Source organism: Acinonyx jubatus, chromosome D4 (assembly GCF_027475565.1).
Source record: "Acinonyx jubatus isolate Ajub_Pintada_27869175 chromosome D4, VMU_Ajub_asm_v1.0, whole genome shotgun sequence".
Taxonomy (NCBI): domain Eukaryota; kingdom Metazoa; phylum Chordata; class Mammalia; order Carnivora; family Felidae; genus Acinonyx; species Acinonyx jubatus.
In genome coordinates, this window is record NC_069391.1 from 51,462,501 (window position 1) to 51,487,442 (window position 24,942).

The 24,942-nt window shown below is 34.4% G+C and overlaps 1 protein-coding gene across 7 annotated transcripts in view; it reads right to left on the reverse strand.

Moving 5' to 3' along the window:
- The window catches only part of CNTLN (centlein), a 311,458-nt gene that overhangs the window by 159,643 nt on the left and 126,873 nt on the right, over positions 1 to 24,942 (reverse strand). For all 7 annotated transcript variants that reach the window (XM_053205061.1, XM_053205064.1, XM_053205063.1 and 4 more), the window contains exon 8: positions 15,640 to 15,834. In XM_053205061.1, the coding sequence (XP_053061036.1) occupies positions 15,640 to 15,834 (195 nt within the window). The remainder of the gene's footprint in view (positions 1 to 15,639; positions 15,835 to 24,942) is intronic.

Sequence of the window (24,942 nt, forward strand, 5' to 3'; positions counted from 1 at the left end):
AATTAAAAATATAAACAATGAAGGGCACCTAGGTGCCTCAGTCAAACTTCCGACTTCAGCTCAGGTTAAGATCTTGCAGCTCGTGTAAGTACAAGCCCCACATCGGGCTCTGTGCTGACAGCTCAGGGCCTGGAGCTTGCTTCAGATTGTGTCTCCCTAGCTCGCTCTCTACCTCTCCCCCGCTCACACTCTCTCTCACCCTCTCTCTCTCTCTCTCTCTCAAAAATAAATAAACGTTAAAAAAAAGTTTATAAAGTATATATGTATAAACATTGAGTATAGTTAAGTCAAAGCAGTTTTCACTTAAAATAATGCTGTGGAATAAGTCAGCTTTTCAAAATGTGTTTATATATAAATTCTAAATTAGTTAAGTGTGAAATAAGATGGTGAGAAACATGATTTTAAAGTACATTATAAATGGCATTTTATCCTAATACATTAAAAATTATTTTGAGGCTGTAACAGTAAGCCTCCCAAAGAAAGTACAAAACTGATCATCTTCCATGTTAAAAATGAGGAGGAAAAAAGTATAACTGAAACAATAATAAAGTAAAAATCATAAAAAGCTAATTAATCATTAATGCTAACATACATCCCAACTACAGTATGACAAGGCTTAACAGCATTCTGAGCCTAAGTTAAGGTAGTACAATCCAATCTCCTCTCTACCAACTGAGAAATTAAAATACTTTAGCTGATGACATTTAGCCACTATCAATACTAGCCCCTCTGACTGGCAAGAAAACAAAGCTAACTAATACTGACATCTTTTTCTCCTTTGCTGCAATGGCAAATTCTACCAAGTCAATTCAGCACTGCTAAAAAGACAACAGAAACTTTTAGTCCATGTGTAAGTATTCCACATCACAATTAGATAATCCCTTGTGAAAGCTGATTCCCTAATGCTCCTATCTCCTACTTACTGTAATTGTTGTCAAAGAATACTTGATCATTGTGAGATAGCCTAAATTGGTTTGGAGTAGGATATACATTTTGTCATGTGTTCATTCAATAAGCATTGTTGAAATTTAAATACTAATCACTTAGGGGAGTGGGAGAAACAGGCTTCCAGTTTTGGAATGAGTATGTCAGGGGAATAAAAGACACATCACAGGGAATATAGTCAATGATAATTTAACAGCATTGTCTGGTGAGATATGGTAGCTACACTTGTGGTGAGCATAGCATAACATATAGAGATGTTGTATCACTATGTTGTACACCTGTACAACATGTAACACTGTGTCTCAACTATATTTGAATTAAAAGAAAACACAAAACGTCATAGCCTAGGGTAGTTGGTTGTATATGCCTAAAACGTTACCAAAAATAAATAAGTAACCTACTAAGTAAATAAAAATATCTTATAGGCTCCTGTGAATCACCAGGCCACACAGGCCATTAGTCATGAGAATGATGGAACTTATTAACCACAAGCCTCAAAGGACAAGGACTTGTACAACTTTGTAACCATTGCGTCCAATATGGTAGAGTCTAAAATAAACATTTGAAAGGTGGGGAAAAAAAGGCACTTTCTTATGTTAAATTATTAGGGAGTCAAAAATGTTTTTAAACATTTAATCCTATTATAATGAAATGGTAATTGAACAAGCAGTTTACAAATTTACATATTGTATGTTTCCAACTATATAAAATATGTATTCTCCATTTTCTTTGCATACCTTTACACACACACAGAGCCACATGTAGGGTGCAAAAGTGAAAGCATACTTAGGACCTAATAGCAGGCCTCCCTTCTTAGGTCTTCTGCCACCTTCTGGACTGAAGTAGAGGCTAAGCACTGGGGCTAAGGTCTAGTTTTCCTTACATCTCCTTGTATCCTCAGTATACAACCTGCCACCACTACCTGTCTTGAATTCACTGGAACTAATCTCATTTTGCCTTTTATGATGATTTATCATCATAAAAGCCCTAACTCTTATATCAGTTCTTATGGAATTATCATACTCTCATGCTAGAGAAACCCAAAAAAATGAACCAGTAAAAAGCTTGCAGATTTAAAGTCAAACTAACCTGTAAGTTTTGAATAAACCTATTATATAGCCCGAGTTTATTGCCATGCCTCTCTTCTCTACCTTACCTTTTATAAACAGACATGGTTTGAACTTCTCATTCTCTCCTCCATATCCACTTAAACTCTTTCATATTTCCCATTATGTTGTGTTTCGGTACTACATTCTGAGGTTTATAGGTCAATTTTCTAATTCTCTCTTTAGCTCAATAACTCATTGCACAAGGCTAGTCTTATTAGCAAAACAAGATAAAGACAATACAAAAATTATATAACAGACCAATTACCCTCATAAATAAAGATTTAAAAAACAAATAAAATATCAGTAAAATGAATGAATTAGCTTATGAAAGGTTGGGAATGGCTCAGGTATCAAAAAATAAAACATTTGATAAAATTTACCACCATTTATATATGATATTAATCAGGCTCCTTAAACTGATAAAAAGTATCTATAAGAAATTTATGGCTAACTTTCTTATCCAAGATGAAATATTACCTTTAAAATTAAAAAACAAGACAAGTACACCCACTCTTACTGCTTCTATTGAACTTTTGTATGGTAAAATGTAAAAACATTGGTATAACACATTAGGATTTTTTTTTAACTTTTAAATTAATTAACCCTGATTGTTTACCAGGCAATATATATTTTATTAATTAAATCAATAAAACTAATCTCACTGAACAAATATGTCACTACAACAAATGATTTCTGTGCCTGAGTTAACTACAGAAATACTACATATATAGTAAAACTTTGGATTGAGAGTAACTTGTTCTGTGAGTAACACATTAGGATTTTTAAGGGGAAAAAAAGTGCCATAATTTACAGACTATCCACATAGAAAACCCAGAGGGATCTATAAGACATATTAGAATTAATAAGAAATTAACAGGGTGACTGGATATAAGATAAACATTTTAAAATCAACTGCATTGCTATTCAGAAGAAACAGAAAATCGAACAAAAAGACAAGTAGCTAAACAGCAACAAAAATGTAAGCCATTCAGAATCTAATAAGAGACAGTAGATATTACATATCTAATAAAGAGATATACGACCACTATGGATAATATTATAAAACTTTGTTTAAACGAAAAGGAAGTCCTAAACTGAAGTAGACATAGCATATTTACAGATAAAAAAGATTTAAAATGCTAAAAATGTCAATTCTTCCCCAATTAATTCCCATAACATTTTTCAGGGAACTTGATAGCTGGTTACAACATTATACTGAAGAGTAAAGGATCAAGAATATCCAAAGCACTGTTGAAGAAGAATAAATTGAAGAGACCTATCGTATCAGATATCAATATTCATTATAAAGCTATAATAACACAGTGTTGTTATTTCAGAGATTACAAACAATTACCCAATGCAAAAGAATACAGAGTCTAAAACAGACCCACTTAAATACAGACCCACTTACACATGAAATAAAAAATGTCAAAGGAAGCAATGCAGATCACTGACAAAAGGGCTGATTATTAACACAATAAAAAGTGCTGAAACAGACAGATTCTTAGATTTTTCAAAAACCAAATTGAATAATCTTTTACACAATAAACAAAAATCAATTCCACATAAAGGCTTATATGTAGAAGTCAAAACTATAACACTTTAGACAAAAATATCTTTTGAGGTCAAGATAAGGTAGGATTTCTTAAACAAGATACAATAAACACAAAGTCTAAGAGAAAATGATGAGGTATTCAACTATATTAAAATTAATAACCATTTTTCAAAAGACACCATAGAACATGTAAAAAGACAAGCCGCAAGAAGATATTTGCAACAATTAAAACTGAAAGCTGAGACTACTGTCTGATCTCTAAACTCACTTCCTCTCTTTGGAAATGTACACATATTTATTTCCCAATATTTGGGGGCTCATATTTCCCAATATTCTTTGCAATTCTTTGCCAAATAATGCTGGCAGAAGTAATATGTGCCACTTTGAAGCCTTATTCATAAAAACTTCCTACATATGTTTCTCTAGGCCCCTTTTCCCTTCTTTTTGGCTGGAGTAGACATGATTACAGCACGACTTTAGTAGTCAAACTGAAAGCTAACGGAGCCCAAAGATGTAAGGAGCCTAGATCTCTAAATCACTGTTTAGAAGTTGAAAATCCAAGTAATACTCACATGGGAGAGCTATGTAAAGAAGAAATAAATTATTTTAAGCCACAGAGATCTGGAGTTTATGTAATACAGAACCTTACATTATGGTCAATAATATAATAACTAACAAAAGATTAGCATCTAAAATAAAGAACCTCAACAAAAAGACAAGCATTCTAATGGATAAATGAGTAAAAGATACAAACAGGTATATCATGTAACATAAACGTGAAATGCTCAAGCTCATTAGAAATCAAAGAAATACAAACTGAAACCAGAATGAGATACTATTTTATCCCTTTTAAGAATGCAACTAAGAAGCCTATAATTTAGACAGCCACTATGGCAAGCAATTTGGCATTTTCTTGTAAGCCTGATCATTTGCATATCCATGACAGGCTATTTCACCCTTAGAAATATATCCTAGAGAAAGTCTTGCACATGTGGGTAAGGACGCATGTACTACAAAGTTCATAGCAGCAGTGTGTAAAAATTCCTATAGCTAAAAAAAATGTTCACTGACAAAAAGAGTGGATAAGTAAATTGTAGTTCATCTATACAATAGACTGTTCAGAGAAAGGGGAAAAAGGTATAGCTACACTCAACAGCCATGAGTTATCTTACAAAAATAAAGTTAAAAAAAAAAAAAAACCAGTTTCAGAGCATAGTAGACAAAGAGGAAGATATTTTTAAGGTTTAAATAAAAAAATACCAAATGATAAATTATTTAAGAAAACAGTTTTAATAGGGAGGTCTTAAAAAATTTTAAATTAATATCCAAGAGAGTGATTACCGTTAGGAAAATAAGTAAAATGGGATCAAAGAGGAGCACGTCAAGAGTACTGGTTGGGTACATAGACATTACATTTATCTTTCTGTGGATTTCAAAGATTTAGTAATAAAATTTTTGAAAAGAAAGTGAGAACATAAAGGAAAACAACATACAGAAAAACAGTTCTCTGCCACTTAGGAAAGGAAGGAATAGATCATCAGTGAAAAACCTACAAAATAAAAATAAACAAGCATGTGGTTAAAATTCACAACTCCAATCTTGTGGTCTGCTGTTAGCCACTTGAAGTGAATCTCATTCACAGGTAAATGTAAGGCTGAGGTTTCTTTCTTGTCCTCTACTGCAAGATATTCCTCCAAGGCAAAAAAACAGAACTTCTGCATGAGAAAGATAAACAAGCACTCTGAAATAAGAATAGGCAGTCATTCAGAATTCAGCTAGTAAAGAGCAGGGTGCTAAGAAATCAAAGGTCACAGGTTTCAATCCCATATGAACCAATTAGCTTGGCCCTTTTCTGTGGCAAACCCTGTCAGTTAGCTTACCAATAATTCCAATTATAAGTGAGATCAGGAAGAAGAGAAGATAAATCACCACCAATATAGGAAAACATTTCAAATTTACTAACATGACACAAGAAGTGCTTTTTCTATATATTAAGACAACTAATTAGTAACCTATTACTCTAAATGCCCACCATGTAATTTTCATAAAACTCTTGTGAGGTAGGTACTTTTATAATACCCATTTTACAAGTGATAAAACTGAGACTTAGAGAAATTAAGTAACCTGTCCAAGGTAACAAGGGATCCAGACCACAGAATTTATGTTGTAATCTATTACTCTAAATGTAACCCCCAAAAATCATGCACAAAAAGTCCCATCATAAGTATTTGAAAAATATAAATTAGGGATAGGAAAAACAGAAGAAAGAATACTCCTACCATTTTCCCTCAACTGTATAATCCAATTGTCCACTCAGTCTCTTATTAATCAAAGACTGATGCCTGGACAAACTGTCACAGCACCATTTATCTGGGAACTTGACTCTCAGGCCCCAGTCTAGACCTGTTGCATCAGAATCTATTTTAACAACCCCCTCCACCAGGTGACTTGGATGCATATTTAAATCTGAGAAGCACTTCCCTAGACTATTCTCAGGGCCTATGCCAATTCATTTCCACCAAGGTAAAACTCCTAAAGAATTTTCAAACTGACATACAGTATACTTTCTCTGTGAAAGCTTTGACAACTCTCTTCCTCTCCATACACACGTTCCTTGTAAAGCTTCTTTCCACAAAGTTTGCTCATGCTTCCATTATAGCACATTTTATAATAATTACTTTCTTATCTGCATAGCTATCTATAAGATTCATAAAAGCAGACTATCTTATTCCTCTTTGTATTCTTTCACATTAAATCTCATACCTAGAATACAGCAGAATTTTAATAAGCACTGACTATGTAACTGATTAATGCATGAATGAATAACAAATGGATGGATGGAAGAATGGATAAATGAAAAGATGAGTCTAGGTGGACTAAATCCTCAAGAAGAGTTACAGTAATGACATGATAAAGAATATGTTACTAAGTTGTAGCAAAATCCCAAGTCACCCATTTCTCTCCATTCCTATTACTATTTCCCTGAGTCAGGGCTTCCACTTCTCTTTGTATAACTTCAGTGTCTTCCTTCCTGCTAGGAGAAATGCTAGAATAATATTTCTTGCCTCAGAATATGGCAAACCTGTTTGCCCAGTTAGTTAGCCCTGGGAATCCTGGATTCATTTTTAATTCCTCCCTTCTTCCCATACTTCACATCTAAGGCACCTTCAGATCTTGTGGGCTCTACCTTTGAATATTTCCAAACTCAAACTATGTCTCACAACTTAATCTAAGTACCCACTGAGTTTCATCTTTAACTTCACAGCAGTCTCTTAAATTTGTCCCCCAGTTCTCATCCTTGTTTCCCTGCAGTGTCTTTTCTGTATTGCAGCCAGGGTGATCCTTTGAAAACTGTGTTAGATCTTATCATTCTTCTGATTGAAACACTCCAATAGGTTCCATGCTACATTTCTATTTGAAACACACCAATGAATTTCCATCTCACTTAGGGTAAGACCTACATCCTTATGGTGGCCTAACAAGGCCCTAGGAGACCTGAGCCCACATCTACGTTTCTGAGGTCACCCCTTACTTTTCTCCCCTCAGCTCTCTCAGATCTACCCATACTGGAGGAGTGTTAACACAGAAGGCAAATGATCCTTGACAGAAACACAGAACTGCAGAAAAGAAGGAAGACCACTCAGATGAATAAAAATTCTATATGAATACTAATTTTTTAGTGATAATAATGATAATGTCTTACAGGGTAAAATATATATATAGGATCAAAATATAAGACAAAGAAGACAAAAAAAGGTGAAGAGATAAAGGAGAATGTATTAAGTTCCTTGCATTGCATTAAAGTGATTAAGTAGGTGTAAGTTACACTCTACAAAGTCAAAAGACTGGGGAGTTCACTTACAATAATGGCCGAGTTGATCCTCTCAGATGAAGCCTTCTACATATAACTGTTTAAACACTGAGCAAAATATAAAAATAACCATCTGAAGATAATAGAGAATAATCAACAGAGGAAGAATCTGGACAAGAATTGATTCTTGGAAAATAGAACACCATTGAGTGATCTTCCCATTTTTATGAATTTTCACCTGAGGGTGGCCACAAGAGATACTGGGTCGGAAGGCTAAAATTCCAATAGAAACTTACAGGAACAAAGTTTAGGCCTGCCACTGCCACCAGAAAGGGGAAATTTTAGAAAAGAGAAAAAAGTATGACTAATACCTCAAATATTCATGCAACTAGGCAGACCTCTAAACAATCTGGATAGGTGAAAAGAACATAAAAGCAATTTAACTGCACCAACCTGAAGGGAACTAGGGCTTAGAGTTTAAGTCGAACCTAGTTAAATTCTGATTAAAAACAAAACAAAAAAACTTCAGTACTTACGTCAGTAGTACAACAGAAACCAGAGTATCTATAACATATCTGTTACAATATACACTACACAATCCCTAATTATTAGACACAGAGAAAACATTGTGACCCACATTCAAAAGCAAAAGAAAACCACTAATCAACAAACCCAAGGAGTCCCAAAAGTTGGAATTAAAATTTAACGATTTTAAAAGACCTATTTTAACTATTACAATAAGGACCTAAGGAAAAATATGTTTGCAAGATATAAACAAACAAGAAAACTCCTATAAATAATAGGAAAACACTATACTAATGAATCAAATGAAAATTCCAGCACTGAAACATACAATATTTAAAGAATATTTCACAGAAAGACGTAAAAGCAAATTAGGGATAACAGAAATGTCAGTTACTTTAAGGTCAATTACATTAACAGAAATTAGCTAATTTGAAGATACATAGATATTAAGATTGAAAAAATGAAGAGAGACTCACTGATCTCACTGACAACACTAAAAAGTCTAATACAAGTGAAATGGGAATCTCAAATGGAGAGGAGAAAGGAGTCAGAAAAATAATTGAGGAAACAATGTCAACACTTCTCCCCAACTTACTGAAATAAATAAAAACAAACAAATTTTATTTTTATTAATTAATTAATTAATTAATTTATTTATTTATTTTACAAAAATCATGAAACCCAGCAACTGGAAGAAGGCTGGCTGACTACAATGAAAACCATACTTGGAAACAAGTAGTTAAAATGCTTAAAACTAAATTATTTTTTTAAAAGAAGCTAGACAAAGCTGGAACATCACATTTAAGTAAACAATGAAACAAAGTCCCTCTGACTTATTATCAGAAACAGCAGGGTCCAGAAGACAGGAAACAGAAATTTTTAAATTGCTCTTAAAAATATATAGAGTTTGGGCACCTTGATGGCTCAGTTGGTTGAGTGTCCACCTCTTGATTTCAGCTCAGGTCATGATCCCAGAGTGTTGGGATCAAGCCCTACATCGGGCTCTGTGCTGAGCATGAGCATGGAGACTGCTTAAGATTCTCTCTCTCTCTCTCTCTCTCTCTCTCTCTCTCTCTCTCTTTCTGCCCCTCTCCCACTGTCTCTCTCTCTCTAAAAAAAAAAAAATGTATACATATATATATGTATGTGGGGCTCGAACTCACAGACTGTGAGATCATGACCTGAGCTGAAGTCAGACACATAACCGACTGAGCCACCCAGGCGCCCCTTAACTTTATTTTTTTAAATCATTTAAGTATATGTTTGTTTTTTTTATTTTTTTAATGTTTATTTATTTTTGAGACAGAGACAGAGTGTTAGCTGGGGAGAAGCAGAGAGAGGGATCTAAAGCAGGCTCCAGGCTCTGAGCTATCAGCACAGAGCTGGACACAAGGCTCAAACCCATGAACAGGGGGATCATGACCTGAGCTGAAGTTGATGCTTACTGGCTGAGCCACCCAGGTGCCCTTGTAATTTTATTAACTTTAAGTGAATTAACACTGCAATGAAAAGGAAAAAAATTGCCATAATGAATAAAAAACACAGAACCCTACTACTTTAACATAAAGACACCTATAGGTGGAAATAGAAAGGATGGGAAAAGGTATACCATGTAAAATGTAACCATTAAAGAGTTGGATAGGATCAATTAACATAAAATTGGGTTTCAAGTCAACAGAATATTATTATAATTAAAAGAGTTCAAGTAATCAGGAAGACATGATAATCAGGAATTGTATACAGTAAATAAAACACCTTTAAAGCATGTGAAGCAAAAATTAATAAAATTAAAGGGATAAATAGAAAGATCAATAATCATATTGGGAGATTCTAACACCTCTCTCTTAGCAACTGACAGAAAAACTGATAAAAAATTAAATACAAAAATCATTAAAGACAGAAGATCTGAACATTATCAACAACAATGACATAATTAAAATTGATATTTAAGGAACACTCCACCTAAAAGCTGCAGAATACAAATTATTTGCAACTATACATAAACCATATTCTGGTGATACAAGTCTCAATAAGTTTCAAATACAGTAACATTATACAGTTACTATTTCTGACCACAATATAGTAGAGTGAATAGAAATAACACATATAAATTGTCCCTGACTTACAATGGTTCAGCCGTATGATGTTTCAACTTTACGATAATGAGAAAGCAATGTGAACCCAATAGAAATTGTATTTTTGAATTTTGAATTGTGATCTCTTCCCAGGCCAGTGATATTGCAGTAGGATCCTCTTTCACGATGCTGGGCAACAACAGTGAGCCTCGGTTCACAGTCAGCCACATGATCGATCACAAGAACATTTACCACTATTCCATGCTCGTACAACCATTCTGTTTTCTACCTTCAGTACAGTATTCAATTCATTACCTGAGATACTCAATATTTTATTACAAAATAGGCTTTGTGCTAGATGATTTTGCCCAACTGTCGGCTAATGTAAGTATTCTGAGTACGTTTAACATAGGCTAGGCTAAGCTGTGGTGTTTGGTAGGTTAGATATATTAAGGATATTTTCTTTTTCATTAAAATTTTTTTTTACTGTTTATTTTTGAGAGAGACAAAGTGTGAGTGGGGTAAGGGCAGAGAGAGTATGAGACACAGAAATTGAAGCAGGCTCCAGGCTCCGTGCCTTCAGCACAGAGCCTGACATGGGGCTCGAACTCACGAACCATGAGATCATCACCTGAGCCAAAGTTGGACATTTAACTGACTGAGCCACCCAGGTGCCCTAAGCACATTTTCAACATACATTATTTTCAAATTAGGTTATGGGGAAATAACTCCATTGTAAGTTAAGGAAGATCTGTACAGGGAAAAGAAATTCCTAAATATTTCAAAAGGAGGCAATACACATCTAAGTTATCAAATGGGCAAGAAGAAAATCACAAGTTAAATTAGAAACAATTTCTAAACAAATGCTTATTTATGAAGTTGATGAGCTGATACTAAAATTTCCATACGTAGCGCCTGGGTGGCTTAGTTGGTTAAGCATCCAACTTCAGCTCAGGTCATGATCTCACAGTCGTGGGTTTCAGTCCTGCAGCAGACTCTGTGTTGGGCTCTGTGCGGACAGTTCAGAGCCTGGAGCCTGCTTCGGATTCAGTGTCTCCCTCTCTCTCTGCCCATCTCCCACTGATCCTCTCTCAAAAACAAACATGAATTTTTTTTAAATTTCTATAAAAAAGCAACAAAGCAAGAATATACAGAACATTCTTAAAAAAGAATAAAGTGACTTACCCTATCCTCATTTCAAAAGTTACTATACAGTGACATATATGAGTGGGTATTTCTCTGGACTCTGTTCTGTTCTACTAATTATTTTGTCAATAATTATGCCAATACCACACTATCTTGATTTTCTTTTAGCCTGATAAATATGTATAAAAATCAGATAGTGTAATTTCTCTAATTTTTTTTCATTATGAAACTTGATTTTGCTCTTTTAGGTCCCTGGCCTTGGCCATTCCCTGCAGATCTTAGAACTGGCTTATATTTCTCAAAAAGAAAAAGAAAAGAAAGGGAAGGGAAGGGGAGGAAAAGAAAAAAGGAAAAGGAAAAGAGAAAAGGAAAAGGAAAGGAAAGGAAAGGAAAGGAAAGGAAAGGAAAGGAAAGGAAAGGAAAGGAAAGGAAAGGAAAAAGAAAAGAAAAGAAAAAAAAAAGAAAAGAAAAAGAGAAAAGGAAAAGAGGAAAGGAAAGGAAAAGAAAGCTTCTTGGAATTGTGATTGGAATAAAATGAATGATTAATTTGGGAAGAACTGAATCTTAACAATATTTTATCTTCTGATTCATGAATTTGGCATAGCTGTCCATTTATGTATATATGTATGTATGTATGTATGTATGTCCATTGTACTTTCCAGTGTATAGATCAAGTGTGTATTTTGCTAAATTTATCCTTAATTATTACATAGGCTTTGATGTTACTATAAATGGTATTTAAAATTTTTCAATTTCTAATTATTTCTTTCTAATATTAAGAAATATAACTGTTATAAAGTGATGTTGTATTTTGCAATACTGCTAAATTTACTTACTATTTCTAAGCGCTTTACCATAGATTCAGTAGAGTTCTATACAGATGTTCATGTTGTCTGTGAATAAAAAGAGTTTCACTTTCTTATTTGTAATTGGTGATTTTGTTTCTTGCCTTTTTTTGTACTAGTTAGAATCTCCAGTACAGTGTTGAAAAGAATGGACTTGTTCCTTACCTTAGAAGGAAAGCATTCAGTGTTTATATTAAGCAAGAAACAGTATGTATTACCCAAACTCTTCTAGTAAGAAGGAATATTTTGCAATTTCTATTAGGACACCAGCATCACTATGATACAAAAATCTGACAAGAAACATTCAAGAAAGGAAAACCATAGCCCAATATTCCTCATAAATATAGATGTAAAAATCCAAAGCAAAACATTAGCAAATCAAATTCAGCAATATACAAAAACAATAAAACATTACAACAAAGTTAGATTTATTTCAGGAATGCAAAATTAAATTAATAATTGAAATCAATCAATGTAATTCACCATGTTAACAGAATAAATGAGAAAAGCCTTACTATCATCTTAAAAGATGTGTTGTATACATTCAATACCTGTTCATGAAAAAGCTTTCATCAAACTATGAATAGTGGGAACTTCCTCAATGTGATAAAGGACAGTTACAAAAAAAAAAGATAGTGTAAGGTTTAAAAATAAGCAAAACTAAGGGTGCCTGGGTGGCTCAGTTGGTTAAGTGTCCAACTTTGGCTCAGGTTATGATCTCCCTGGTTCCTGAGTTCAAGCCCTGAGTTGGGCTCTATGCTGACTGCTCAGAGCCTGCAGCCTGCTTCAGATTCTGTTTCCCTCTCTCTCTGCCCCTCCCCTGCTCAGGCTCTGTCTCTGTCTCAAAAACAAACATAAATAACTTTCATGAATCAATAAGAATCCAGCAGAAAAATGGATAAAAGTCATAAATAGAAGTTTTGCAGAAGAGGGCATGCACTTGGCTAGTAATCATTCAGAGATGTTTTTTTATCACTGATATGCACATTAAGATCAAAATAAAAAATCATACTTGAATTAGTTGCCAACAAACTACGAAGTGTGACAATACTAAGTGTTAAGGAGGATGGGAATCAACAGATCTCTTACATATTGTTGGTGGAGTAAAATTTATGAAAACCACTTTGAAAAATAAGTATTTTGTGAAAGTAGCATTTTTATACTCTAAACCCAGGATTTCCATTCCTGGATATATATTCCACCTAAATAACCCAAATACTTATCTAGAAATGAATGTATAAATACTTATGATATAATCACATAAAATGGAAAATTTTAAATCAGTAAAAATAAATAAACAGCTAAGCCAAACAACATAAGTGAATCTTAATAACATAATGATAAATGAAAACTGCCAAACCCCAGGCAACAACACATTATGGTATTTTTATAAATTATAAAACTAAACAACATATTACTTCCTCATAATTTTAAGGCGATAAAACCAAAATAATCAGAATGAGGAGTGCCTGGGTGGCTCACTTGGTTGAGCATCAGACTCTTGATTTTGGCTCAGGTCATGATCTCATGGTTTGTGAGAGTGAGCCCCGCATCGGGCTTCATGCTGTTAGTGCAGAGCCTGCTTGGGATTCTCTCTCCCTTTCTCTCTCTGCCCTTCCCTGCTCTCTCTCAAAATAAATAAATATTAACAGTTTAGTGGTTAACTTTGGTGAGAGAATCAGGGTACCAGATAGGGCAGGAGCATACAAGTAGATGTAAGTCATTAGTCATCTTCTATTCTTGGATTAGTTGATGGGACAAAGGCCATTTATTGTAATAAACAAACAAGTAAATTAAAATAACTAAAATAAGCCTAGGTGTGTAACATAATACTATGTCATGATACAAATTTTATGATTAATTCTGTGCACCTGTTATCCAAAAAATGTAATATAATACAATACAAATTTAAAAACTGCTGTCTTGGTGGTTGGGTGGCTCAGTCAGTTAAGTGTCTGGCTCTCTATTTCAGCTCAGGTCATGATCTCAGGTCATGATCGAGCCCCAAGTCGGGCTCCATGCTGACAGCATGGAGCCTGCTTGAGATTCTCTCTCCTTCTCCCTCTGCCCCTCTCCCCTGCTCATGCTCTTTCTCTCTCTCAAAATAAATAAACTTTAAAAAATTATATATTATATATTATATTATATTATATTATATTATATTATATTATATTATATTAAAAACTGTTGCCTAAGGTTGAATTGTTAGCAAGACAAAATAAGCTAGATACAAAAATTACTGTTAAAGGATCATTAATAACCATTTAAGTACTCAATTATATGTTTGTGTTAATTCCATTTCTGAACTAAATTAATACATTATAAAATGTAAAGAAACGCCAAGTGCCTTAGCACTTAAATAAACTTACAGGAATGAGATTATTTTCTTTCAATACATACATATATTTTGAATTTTTTTCTTTTACTTAGAGAGAGAGCACATGAGCAGGGGAAAGGGGCAGAGGGAGACAGAGAGAGAGAGAGAGAGAGAGAGAGAGAGAGATTGAGAATATGAATCTTAAGCAGGCTCCATGCTCAGCCCAGAGCCTGCATGACACTTGATCCCAGGACCCTGGGGTCATGACCTGAGCCAAAATCAAGAGTCAGACACTCAATCAACTGAGCCTCCCAAGCACCCCCTTACACTATATATTTAGAGCTGAAAGTTACCTTTAAGATTATCTTAAAGAGATATCACTGAACATTTCTATGTGCCAAACTCTGCACGTGATATGCATTCTCTCATTAATGCTTACAAAACTCTATGATATAGATAGCAATAACACTAACATTTTTGTTCATGAGGAAACTTTGGCTAAAGGGTTAGGAAGCTTGCTCAGGTTCACAAAGCTCACAGGCAGGGCTGTAATTTGATTCCAGGTTTACCTGACTCCTGAACCTGCATATTTATCTTTACATTTGCACTACCTCAGAAGCTGGAATTGCACCAGGAAGTAGGTAGAAAGGTCCTGTCCAAAAACATACATCAAGATAGTGGCAAAATTGGGACTAAATGGTAGTAAGTATCATATACCTGGCATTATGCAACTACTTTATGAGACTTCCAATTTATACTCTTTCCATTCCATTTCCTCATTCAATTTAAAAGTCTCAAAATGGGCATGACCTATTAATTTGCTGTTCATTATTATATTTCAGTCAAGTGTTTCATCATCATAACTATGCCAGTTATACCCTATATTTATTTTAATGTTTATTTACTTTTGAGAGAGAGAAAGAGAGAGACAGAGCATAGGTGGGGCTGGGGGGTGCAGAGAGAGAGGGAGACACAGAATCCATGGCAGGCTGTAGGCTGTGAGCTGTCCGCACAGAGCCCAACATGGGGCTCGAACCCACAAACCATGAGATCATGACCTGAGCTGAAGTCAGATGCTTAACCAACTGAGTGACCCAGGCAGCCCACCCTATATTTCTATATGCGTTTCTATATGAATCCATATTGTACATAACATTGATGTCAACAAAGAGTACAAAAAATAGCACAATATAAAACCATCTTCCAACACTTACATTCTGATATATATAAATTTATTTAAATGTGCTTTAGTCAATTGTAGGAGAAAATTTGATATTGTACTGGGTAACATTTTTAGAAAATGTCTCTCACCTGTTCTGAGTGCTCTGAATCACTTTCTTGAGGTAAAGGATAGGGTGCTCCTTGTGATTCCTGAAGCCTTTCTTTTAATTTAGCATTTTCTTGCTCTTTTTGAAATAGCTGATCTTGAAGACTAACAACACTTTGCCGGAGCATAGCTTCACTTGATTTTGTGGTTTCAAAGCAAATATGTAACTCATTGTAAAGCTGTTTCAAAAAATAGATCCAAATTTATTAACAATCAATAAAACAATCATGTCTGTGTAAATATACACACATGCATATACATATCTATAAAGACTACATATAATATAATATTTGCCCTCAAGTGATTTTAATATTCCAGAAACAAGATATAAACAAATGGAAAACTAAATAATACAATCAAATATCAATATAAAACTACAATTGATATTAAAAAGGCAGTATGTATTACTGGCCAGTGTAATATAGGAAAAGCATGCTAAAATTCCTAAGGCGGGTGAAAACACTTTCAGCTTAGCTATATTAGAGGGCTTTATGAAAAAGAAAGGACCTGAACTGAGCCATAATACTATTATAGGAATTGAATGGAAACAAAAAGTCATTCTGAAGGTGGCAGAAACGTGAAAACGTTTTGTACTGTTATAAGAAGAGACAGGGAGCATAAGATATATCAACCCAACTGAACTCAATATATACATTTGAAAGAAAAAAAGGAAAAACCAAGAGTCTTTCATTGAGAGTTCATTAAGTTTGACTGATATAGTCCCACTTAGTATAAATTAGCATCTACTGCTGCCAACAGGGGAGGAGGAGGCAGAAGGAATAGCAAGAGACAGTCAAGCAGTAAGACAACAGACAGAATGTAAAGACTCCTGAACACCAGATTAAGGAAGGTGCGCTTGTTCCTGTAGGCAACTGGGGATAACTGAAGACCTTCGACAGAGTGTGATAAAATAGAAGACATGTTCTGAAGCCATGATAGATAACTTAAAATTTTTTTTAACTCAAGGCAACATGAATTAAATAAATTTAAAACTAGAGTTTATTAAAAGTGAGACAGTATGTGGCATGTATATAAGTGGTTTCATACAGAGTCACATATGTTTCACAATGGTATTCCTCCAGTATTCATAAACTTACTTGGTGATGAAACTCCTAACTTAAAATTGTGACAAAAGGGGTAATTCAATTTGTGATAACTGATTTACATAAAAAATCCATATGTATATTTGTTGATGACACTGGGAAAGTGACCTAAGAATCACAATATTTGGGTTTTTTAGTAGGGCTAGTAGTGAGGTAGTAAGATCTTATAACAAAGCAAAAATCCCCAAGGTTTTTTGCTCAAATTTGGGAGTTTGCAAAATTCCCAAGCTCAAAATTATGTAGCTAATACACTAGGTCTTTAGGTTTGCTCACCCAACTTAAGATTGGGGGAATCTTCCATTAGCTGGCCTTGCCTCACGGAAATAAATTTAACTACACAAAAGATACCAGAGTACTTTTCTGTATGTATGCTATACTTCAATTTTTTTTAAGTTTAAAATTTAATAAGGTTTGAAAAACTTCTCTAAATGCTTTTTCTCAGACACATACTTTGTAATAAAAACAAGATCCTCCAAACCACTCTGACATAATATACTCAATATACATTTTATGTCCTATCAGGGATTGTACCACTGTATTATTGTAGATACTTCAAATAACCCATTTCACTTTACAGCCAAAGTCTAAGCAATTGTTACAAAGGAAGGGTTGCCTTTATGATTTATAAAGAATTTCAGGAAATAAGTCTGTACTTTCCCTCTCAATTACCTTTACACCAGGGAGTATGTCCAATGTCCTTTCCACAGTTGAGAGCATCAGTCTAGAAGGGAAGAGAGAGTAGGAACCTGACAGCCTTTAAGGAACAATGAAGGGATCAGAGTGGGCCTTATAGTGACCTACCTGTGCTGTGTTGCTGCTTTCATGATTGAGTTCAGGTAGAAAAGGAAAAAGCAAAATCTGGAGACAAGAGCTAAACTTTCTAGAGACATTTGAAGCTAGGATAAATGAAGGTCTGCCCAACAGCATAGTAGTTGGGCAGTAACAGAGTCAGTTAAAAGATTATTTAACTACTTTCTCTCTTATTTGTATGCTTTAATAATACTAATCAGCTTTTACCCAATCAATACAAATTAATCTTTTTGTAGGAAAATAATACTAACAAATTAAATATTAGTAAGATATTTAAAATGTTAAATAACTTACAAATATCAAATTATACCTCAATTTCAAAATATTAAAAAAAAGAATTTAAAAATTTCAAATATTTGAGAATCTCATGAACATTGATCAAGTGTTGACAAAGCAAAACTTATAGTTCCCCTTACACTGCTCAAGGTACAGGAAGAATGATAGTGTGTGGTTAGGACAGAGGATAAATTTCTGACCATTAGTGCCAAGGGTGTGGTATATTTTCTTTGAGTGTCATGTCTTGGGATCTTCCTTCACAGATATAAGGCTCTGAGCCTATTCGTACATGAAAGAAGGCACTGTCTTAATCTCTTTTCTCTTGTCTCCTCTCACGTCTCCCCTCTTTTTTGCCTCTGTAAAAATAGACTAACTGCTCTCTTGTGTTCTCCACTTTGCTCTGCCATGCAGTTTACACAGGTACACTCCTATTCAGAAGTTGTTCTGGCTTGATCTGATGTAACTCTAGATACTGAGGCAAACTATCTTTCTCTGAAAATATCCATCCTTCCCAGCAGCAGGTGGAATAGAATCAAAAAGGCCCAGAACAAATCATCTAGACCAGCTCTGCTCCAGGAATTGGCACAGACTCTTTTATTCCTTGGTTCTTATTCCAAATACGCATCTCCTACTTGCCTATTTTCTTTGATGGCTGATTGGACTTCACTTATTCAACAGCAGTAAGCCCACTCAGTTGTGGACGCAGAGTAAAGGACACAAAGACAGCCCTGCAGCCATTGTTAGTTCTAGGCCCCAGGCCATCAGTAAACTTGGCAAAATAATAATAATAATATTAATAACAGTAGAGTGAGTCAAAACAGTCTCAAGTGAGTAAATTAGGTAATATAACAAATTAATTCATCTGCTTTGGTTTAGCATCTGGAATTAGTAACTTTATTAGCAGTAACAATCGTTCAGAGTACTCTTCAGACAGGCCCTTTTCTTGACAATTTCTTTCCCCTTAGAGTCCAAAAAGCTGAAATGGATCAGAATTTTTTGCAAGATTCTGGCCTATAAAAACATTTAATCATACATTCCCTTATACACTTTACAAGTACATTATAATCCATAAATAATTTAATATGCTTACTATTCTTGATGCTGTTTATTGTTGAAGAAATTAAAGTTTAAAAGGTTAAGAGGATCTCTAGGGGATAGAAAGCAAGTTATCTCCAGAAACAGGACACCAAACTCCAAGTCCTTTAATTTTCAGGGACTTCTACTGAAGTACTCTCCTTCCCTCATTTTTATTAGTGTTAAGGAACAAGATACTTTATGAACCTTTACAATTTTGGAAGTGCATATGCTCTGTGACCCAATGACTAATTTGGCTAAAGAATAAAATTTTTCTTATTTAGTGATTAAGTATACTATTTGTTACTCTGACTGAGACAATAAGTTCTACAATTGAAAACCACATCTGTTTGCAGCAGAAAAATGAGAAGAGAAACTCTGATTTAACATGCGGTTTAAACAGAAAGAATGCATCGGCTAACTCCTTATTTTCCCAGACTGATATTAGCTTGTGTCATATAATTATCATTAAATAGTACAAAAAGCGATAAAACACATATATAGTATCCCAAACATATTAGATGGTCTGGAAATTATAAATGTTATGCAATCTCTATCTATAGTTATATCACACACATGTATATAAATGATGTGCAAAGGTAGAAAAACAATTAAAACTTATAAATGGCTACAGGCTCAGCAGAAGAAAACACACTAGCTTACTTTTATTTATTTTGATGGGTCTGTCTCTTCCAGAGGAGCCCTCCACATTATTAGGTTTTGTGTATAAGACTAATGATTTGTTATGGGTACCTCTGGAAAAATATGTTTCACCTCTTCCCTGGGCTCAAAGTTTTTTCCAGTTTTCTCTCTTCACCTTTGTCTCCCTTTCAGGTTCCCCTCAACTTACCGCTGAGGGCAACTAATTTTATCTTTCCTGATAATGGAATGAATATTATGGAATAAATCAACTTAATAAATGAGAGAAAGGAGGAGAAATGGAGGGAAAACAAAAATTAAAAAAAAAAAAGAGTTAAGAGAAGAGAATTGAAAGAAAGAGCACAGAGGAAACAGAAACTCCATGAGAAATAGTAAATTAAGAAGACCTAACTCGTGGATGCCTGGGTAGCTCAGTCAGCTAAGCATCTGACTTCCGCTCAGATCATGATCTCACAGTTCATGAGTTCAAGCCCTGTGTTGGGCTCTGTGCTGACAGCTCAGAGCCTGGAGCCTGCTTCAGATTCTGTGTCTCCCTCTCTCTCTGCCCCTCCCCCACTCGTACTCTGTCTGTCTCTCTCTCAAAAATGAATATAAGTTTTTTTTTAATTAAAAAAAAATTTTAAATTGCCATGCCATAGCATAATAAAAGAAACTACATTTTTATAACCAGGACAAAGAGTGCCTGAAGAACAATGATGACAGCCCTTTGCACAGAGGATAGTAACATGCGAGGATCCCTCTTCACCAAAAAGGATGTAATGGAGTCAGCACTGCACCCCAAATCGGACTGGAATTCATGACCCTGAGAACCAGTCACATGCTCTTCTGACTGAGCCAGCCAGGCACCCAGCAATGAACTCTTTTGAGTAACGTTTAACTTAGGTATCAAGATAAATTTCCCAACATAAAGTTACTGAACATTAAAAGAATTTTGATGAGAATGAATGATGCAAGTTTACAGAATCTATTTACAGAACGTTTAAGACCACATTATTCTATGTATAACTGAATGATACAGTGGGCTTTGTAATAGAGTTTAAGATTGTGGGTTCTGGACCCAAGATCACCTAGAGTTGAATTCTACCATCTTTAAACAATATTCTAAGCCTCAATACTTGATCTATAAAACAATAAGGAATAATAATAATATACCACATAGGGTTGGTGTGAGACTTAGTGACACAAAAGGCATTTTCCCAGTTGCTAATACACAATAAGCTTAATAAATGTTCACCACTATTACTATATGGTTGCTGGATATGACTTGCATTGTGCCTCAGCCTATATCATGTGTTTCTAAAATAATGTGTGTAAATGGAAACACAGATTCTCCTTGGCTTATCATAAAATCTTATATTGTTTATTTATGATTGTGCTCCAACTAGATGGCCTTTCTACTTGTCTTCTTAGTTTCTCCATATTTTACCACTTTAGAACTATTTACTCACCCAAATAGTTAAACATTAAGTGGACTAGAATATTTAAATTAAGACAGAAAAATATGCCTGCAAAGTTTGAAAATACTCTTACTTTCAAATAAGAATCTAAGATTTTTAAACTGCATTATCCAAAGTGGTATATCATTGCACACAACTCCTTAAGGCTCAATAATTTAACATTTACTGATCATCTCTCATGTGGCCGGCAGGTCCCCTTCAAACTTCATGATGTCCTGTGCATTCTCAACATTTAATAACTTAAATGAGGCTTTTTTATGTATGAACTAAGAGTAAACTGTAAAGCATTAATATGATGTTACTAGCTTTTTCATAAAAGGAATGGTTTCCTAGGCCTGGGTGTGAGGTGTGTGTGTGTGTGTGTGTGTGTGTCTGTGTGTGTGTGTGTGTCTGCATATTCCATACTCTCTAATGAATACTAATGGTCTGAACTGACAACAAGGAAATGTTTATTGCACCTTTATTTATAATAGTAAAAAATTTAAACAACATACATGATCAACACTGGAAATATGGTTAAATATATTGCTATTCCCAAAATAGTTATATGTCATGATATTGTTTTAATATAATGTGAAATAAAAGATATTAGTGTATCCACAGATATGTTAAAATGCACTTTAAAAAACTGAAAAAATATTCAAAATGTTAAACAGCATTTGCCTCTGGGAGATGGAATTATAAAAGGTTTTTTCTGTGTTTTGATGGGTAATTATTTACACATAGACTACCAAAGAAAAATTAAATGTAGTATCTACTAACTTCAGGCAAAATTCACAAAATATAAATAAATAATCAAGGACTTCTGAATTGAGCGTAGGTGAGTATACTAATGAAAACTTTATGAATGAACAACTATAATTATCTAAAATTACTTTAAAATTAAAATACCACAAAGTGAATTAAAATTTCAGAATGAGTATCAAGTAAAAAATCAGTTAAGTTTCCTACACAGCACCTCTAAGAAGTAACTTTTGAGGAACAAGTTGGAAGAAACAGGAATTCAAAGTGGAGAAAAGAAAAAAAAAAGTAGAGAAAAGAGAGTACAAGAAATAGACTAAATAGGGAAATTAAGCCAGATCTTTAGCATCAGATGTCAGTTTGCTCTTTTTTCCTGCCTCTATGTTATTCATAAGCACAATATATTCCCATTAAACCTCTCATTATCTAGAATGATTCTTGGAGCATTGTCATAATCCTGGGGAAACATGCATAAGGTTTCAAAATTCTCCAAATTAGAGTTTGATAAGCTCTACTTCTCCCAATTTGGTAAAGACATTAACTAGGGAATTTATGACTTAAGGTAGATTTCATATAAGAAGAATTATAAGAAATTAAATTGCTTCACTGATGTCTTCTTATCTTCTCAGAATAAATATCACATATATCACTTCATCAAAGGGAGTCTCTTATCCCTAAACATAGGAAAAGGTCCAAGCTATGTACTTCTGCTATTACAACATACATTACTTACATCATACATACATACAACATCATCTTACTCCTGCTACTCAATTATCAGTGATCAACTAGATTTTAAGCTGTAGATTTTAAGCTGTTAGGTGAAGAATAAAGGTAGTAAAAAGGTTACCTATGCAGACATCAGGGGGAAGAGCTTTCAGGAAGAGGATGCAAATGCAAAGAACTTGAGGTTGAAGAATACTTGGATGCTCAAGGGAAAAAAACAGAATTAAGTGTGGCTGCAGTGGAGAGATTAAGGAGAAGAGATTGCAAAAATGAGATCAGAGAGGTAATGAAGAGCCAGATCATGTACAGTCTCTCAGGTTATAGCAAGAACTTGGAGTTTTATTTTTCATGAGACAGGAAACCAATGGATGGAGGTAAAGGAAGGAAGGACTTACTAAGTTTTAGCAAGAACATCCTGACATCTGTGTCGATAATGGACTCAAAGGGGATAAGGTCAGGAGGAAAGAAATAAAGTGAGAAACTATTCCAAGAATTCATGTGAAACATGATAGTGGTTTGGACAGAATGGTGACAACAGGGGTAGTAGAAGTAGCAGAATTTCAGACATGTATTGAAGGCAAAGCAGACAATAGCTTAGTTTGAAGGTGTGAAATCTGAGATGCTTATTAGGCACACAAGTTAAAAAATGTTAAGTACACAATTAGATATACTCTTTCCTAGTCGCGCCTGGTGGCTCAGCTAGCTGGTTAAATGTCTGACTTGATTTTGCCACGGGTCATGATCTCACAGTTGTGAAATCAAGCCCTGCATTGGGCTCCACACTGGGCTCCTCACTGGGCATGGAGCCTGCTTAAGATTCTCTCTTTGCCTCTCCCTCTGCCCCCTCCCTCGCTCATACTTGGGCACAGGAGCACTCATGCTTGCTCGCTCTCTCTCTCTCTCAAAAAAAAAATATATATGTGTGTGTATATATGTATATACGTGTATATATGTATATATGTGTGTATATATGTATATATGTGTATATGTGTGTGTGTGTGTATATAGATAGATAGATATACATATATAGATATATATGTATGTATATCTTTCCTAAAGTTCACACAAGACATCCAGAGTAGATAATCAAATGTGGGAGTCATCATATGGACAATTATGATTTTGAAAGCCTAGGTGACTGGATAAAATCACCTAGGGTGTGAATTTAAACACAGGAAAAAAAACATCTTATAATTAGGGCCTGGGACATTTTAACATTTAGACAACATGGAGACTAGGAAAAGATGTGAAAGAAAAAGAAAAGGAACAGTTAGAATTGAAGGAAGAAAACTATACAACCGTAGTGCACTGCAAGTCAGGAGAGGGGGTGGGGGAAAGAAGGTATTTCAAGGATAGCGAGTCATCAACTAAGACATATGTTGCTGATACATTAAATGAGGATTGATATATGATCACTGAATTGAGCAATGTGGTGGTCACAAGTAATTCTGAGAGGAGAAATTTTAGAAGAGTGAATGAAAGGGGTAAAAACTTGACTGGAGTTGGTTCAAGAGAGAACAAGAGAGGTGAACTTCAAGAAAACTTAAGTTTTTCAAGGAATACTGCTGGAAAAGGAAAAGGAAGAGAAGGAAGGAATATATATATATAGTGGGGGTCAATACATGTTTTTTTATTGTTTGTTTTGTTCTTTTCCCCAGATCAGAGACATAACGGCCTGTTTATATGTGGTTAGGAATGGTCCAGTAAGGAAATGATGCTATAGAAGAGATGGGGAACATCTCCTTCTATGAGAAAGTTGGTAACAACAAAAAGTTGGGGAGGAAGACCGTAATAATCATCAAATTATAAATCCACACTATATGTGTTCATGCTGGAGGACAAAGAGGAGCAGGAGGAGAGCCAGAACTCTATGTATTGTCGTGGAAATACATCCAATGCACATTTTTGAAAATGTTAAAGAACAAGTTAAAGAACAGTTAAAGACAAGTTAAAGAACAAGTTAAAGACAAGTTAAAGAACAGTCAGTGTAAGTTAATAAATATTAAAATTATAACATGCCTCGATTTGTGATTATGTGTGTATGTACACACACATCTAATACCTAATGCATGAAAAGGGTCTGGAACGACTACTCAGATGATTATCCCTGGGGACAGATGAAATGAATTGGGGTGAGTGGAAGGGTATTTGAGTCTGTTAGACTAGCAGTATCAGGACTTCTATACTATTATTTCTGTTTCTTATAATAATGTATTCTTGTAATGTTTGTATAATTAACAAAGAAAATAATTTTAAAATATTCTGTTCTCCTAGAGAAATTCTCAGATACATTCAAATATTAAGAGTGGTTACTTCTGGGGCAAGGGCTTCAGGTAGGCAGGCAGAATACTTTATATTTTTATTTCATACACTTCTGTATTATTGAAGAATTTATCACAAGCATCTAATACTTTGGTAATAATTATTTTAATTTAAAATG